This window comes from Abrus precatorius, unplaced genomic scaffold (genome assembly GCF_003935025.1).
Source record: "Abrus precatorius isolate BTA unplaced genomic scaffold, Abrus_2018 Scaffold4, whole genome shotgun sequence".
In the NCBI taxonomy this organism is placed as follows: Eukaryota; Viridiplantae; Streptophyta; class Magnoliopsida; order Fabales; family Fabaceae; genus Abrus; species Abrus precatorius.
The window spans coordinates 17,308,873-17,311,769 of NW_020874384.1; the positions used below are offsets into that span (position 1 = coordinate 17,308,873).

Sequence of the window (2,897 nt, forward strand, 5' to 3'; positions counted from 1 at the left end):
TTAGAGCTTTAGGGACAAGTCAAGGTGCTTCCTTTCTTCTTGATTAGTCTTCAAACGAGTAATTCCACTAACCAGATATCCATTGATTTCTTCATTGGCTGCTGAATTGAGCATGTTCTTTACCACATCGAATTTACCTACACCGCCTCGTGATGAAGATCTTGTTTTATGATAAGTTTCCATTGTTAGCTTCCCTATTCCAGGTTGTTGATCAATAAGGGGTCTTGACCAACCATGGTTTCCATAAGTGCTTCGAAACCCATTGAAAGAAGAATGAGGAGCAGGTTTCTGAATCATCGAGTGAGCCTGAATTCCAAGTGGTCTATCACTACAAGCACCGTGGAGAGGCAAAGAGGCCATAGTAGCATAGTGGTGAATCTGATTATGAAGAAAGGGAATCCCAGAAGGTGTTGCTGAAGCTATCATATGGGATCCTGATCTCTGACTTCTCTTCGCAATTGACCTCTCCCTCTTGTGGGCATTTTGGTGTCCCCCAAGAGCTTGTGAACTGTAGAATTTTCTCTGGCAGTAGTTGCAAGAGAACACTCGTGGCTCTACATCAGAACCAGTGGGATTTTCTGATGAAGTGTTGGGCAAATCCATGTCCAAGGAGGTGATGAGATTGAGAAGTGGATTGCACCCAAGAGCAGAATCATCGCCAGGAGCATTTAGATCCAATGAAGTATCTAGCTTTGCCTCCTTCTCTTCTACTTCTTCTTCTAAAGATTGCTGTTTCTTTTCATGTGGAACCTGCAATGGTGTGTTTGGTCTTGGAGGGGCTTCTTCAGCAGAGAGAGGAGACTCGTGGCTCAGTGTTTCCATTGCAAAGTGTTTTCCTTTTTCCCTTGTAATTGGGAGGTTAAGAAATTCTAATACGTTGATTCTTGACACCCACCTTTAAATGGAAAAAAAAGGAGTATGTTGGAGGAGACACATGCTTTATTCCTATTATTAATTTATTATCACATATAGACGGAATAAGGTTAGGCTTAAATTTTCTGAAAGGTCAAAATTAACAGTTACACCAACGGGACTGGTCTTGTGAAAGGAATTAGTTCCCATGAAATTAATGAATCACGGTTCAAATTCCTCTTATTTATTTTCTAAATTGGAGTTTCTTCTCTTCAAATATGTTGTTAGTGGGAAACCGAAAGAAGTCTAAAGCATGTTACAAGTAGTATAGTTCTAGGAGGACACTGGATTTTTAATTTATATTTTATACAGTACTTTTGACTTTAATTAAAAATTCAGTACTCACCCATGTGGGTGGCTGTAGAGAATGAGACTCGTGCAATTGTATGTTTGTATTGTACTTTTTCCATAGTGGCCTACCTAAGCTTTTAGTTTGCCTTAGCATACTATTGGGTAATTAAGATTTTATATCTGCATGAGGTGGATGGTTTCGAATCTTTCCTTTATCAACATCATGCTAAGTGAGCTCTCTAGTCTCTGTCATTTGTTAACGCAGAGACATATATTGTGGAATAAGTGCTAGTGTTGGAGAGAAGCACTAAGAGTTGGCCTTTGGGAGCAGCAAGGAGCAGAAGAAGAAGATTATTAAGTGATGCTATCACGCGTGGCTTCAAAGTGAAATGAATAATGTGATATACGACACAAAGCCAAACATTGTTATGGAGACCAAAGTCATCACCAAACAAACTTCCCTTTGTACTTGAAAGTCCATCAGTCAGGGCACGGTGTCCCCATTTGTTGTTAGACTGTCCCTTAATTGCGTCTCTGATTTGAAGATTTTTCCATTTTTTTTTTCTTCACTTTGTTCTTTTGTGCTTCGTCTGCATTTCAAGTTTTTATATAGCTTAACACCCCGGCCCACTTTGGGTTTAAACGGAAATTTGGCCAAAGAACACAACCAAGTGACATTTAAATACATAAATTTAATGCAAATATTATAATTAAAAAGACATTTAAATACAAATTTAAATGTATAATAATAAATGTAAAATAGGAAACGAGTGGGCATATTTCCCTCTCATTCTACTCAGCCACTCGTTTATACTCCTCATAATATGATTTATATGGTCTTTCCAAGTTCCTAGGTCTTTCAGTGAAGTTGATTCTGTAATAAATTCCATTCTTTTTATCTAACACGAACGTTAACAATGATAGTGTGAAAATTACTGCAAAAGCATGTCTTATAGGAATTTTAAAAATAGGATAAATTATACTTAATTTACTTCTTTACAGTTTCTCAACTTTATAACCTGTATTTTTAATCGCCAAACTTTCGCAAATTTTGGATTAAATTGAAAAATGGTATAATTCTAGTTAATTAAAATCATATTAATGACCCTAAAATTATAATTAAATCAAATATAAATAAAGAATAATGAGAATTAATGATAAAATTGTATAAGGAGGAATAATAAAAAAAATAGATATATGTTAAGAAAGTGTTACAAGTAGTAAAACATAAGTATAATTTGTCCTAAAAGTATTATACATTAGAATTATCTATCTCTATTAATTATAAAGTACTATTTATCTAACGAAATTAAATTACGAATAGAAAATATTGTAAGTGTATATTAACTATTATCACTTATATTGCACTAATAGTGCAATGTCCTGATGGTGTGTGTAAACACACGCACATCAATTTTAAAATTTTGTTCTTAACAAGATTATTTATTTCTGTGATGTATTACATTGTAAATATATTATATTTATACTAATAATTTGATTTTTTATTGAAATAAGATTATATTAATACAAACAAATCAAACGTCTAATTAATAATTAATATATCACAGTTTTAGCAAAATAAACTCACAAAGTAAACTCTTCTAAGATTTATAAAATAAGGATTAATTTCACACATTCCCTGTTCTCGTTTACTTTCCAACTTGCTACCTTTTGACTCTTATTGGAAAAAAATA

General features: G+C 33.8%; 1 protein-coding gene across 1 annotated transcript; it reads right to left on the bottom strand.

Moving 5' to 3' along the window:
• LOC113866226 (zinc finger protein 1-like) lies at positions 1-822 on the bottom strand. Its single transcript, XM_027501106.1, has one exon. The coding sequence runs from the start codon at positions 820-822 to the stop codon at positions 1-3; it is 822 nt and encodes a 273-aa protein (XP_027356907.1).
• Positions 823-2,897: the final 2,075 nt, after the last annotated feature.

What these genes read in the sequence shown, in the direction of transcription:
- LOC113866226 (XM_027501106.1), bottom strand. Translation starts at nt 822, where the DNA reads ATGGAAACACTGAGCCACGAGTCTCCTCTCTCTGCTGAAGAAGCCCCT.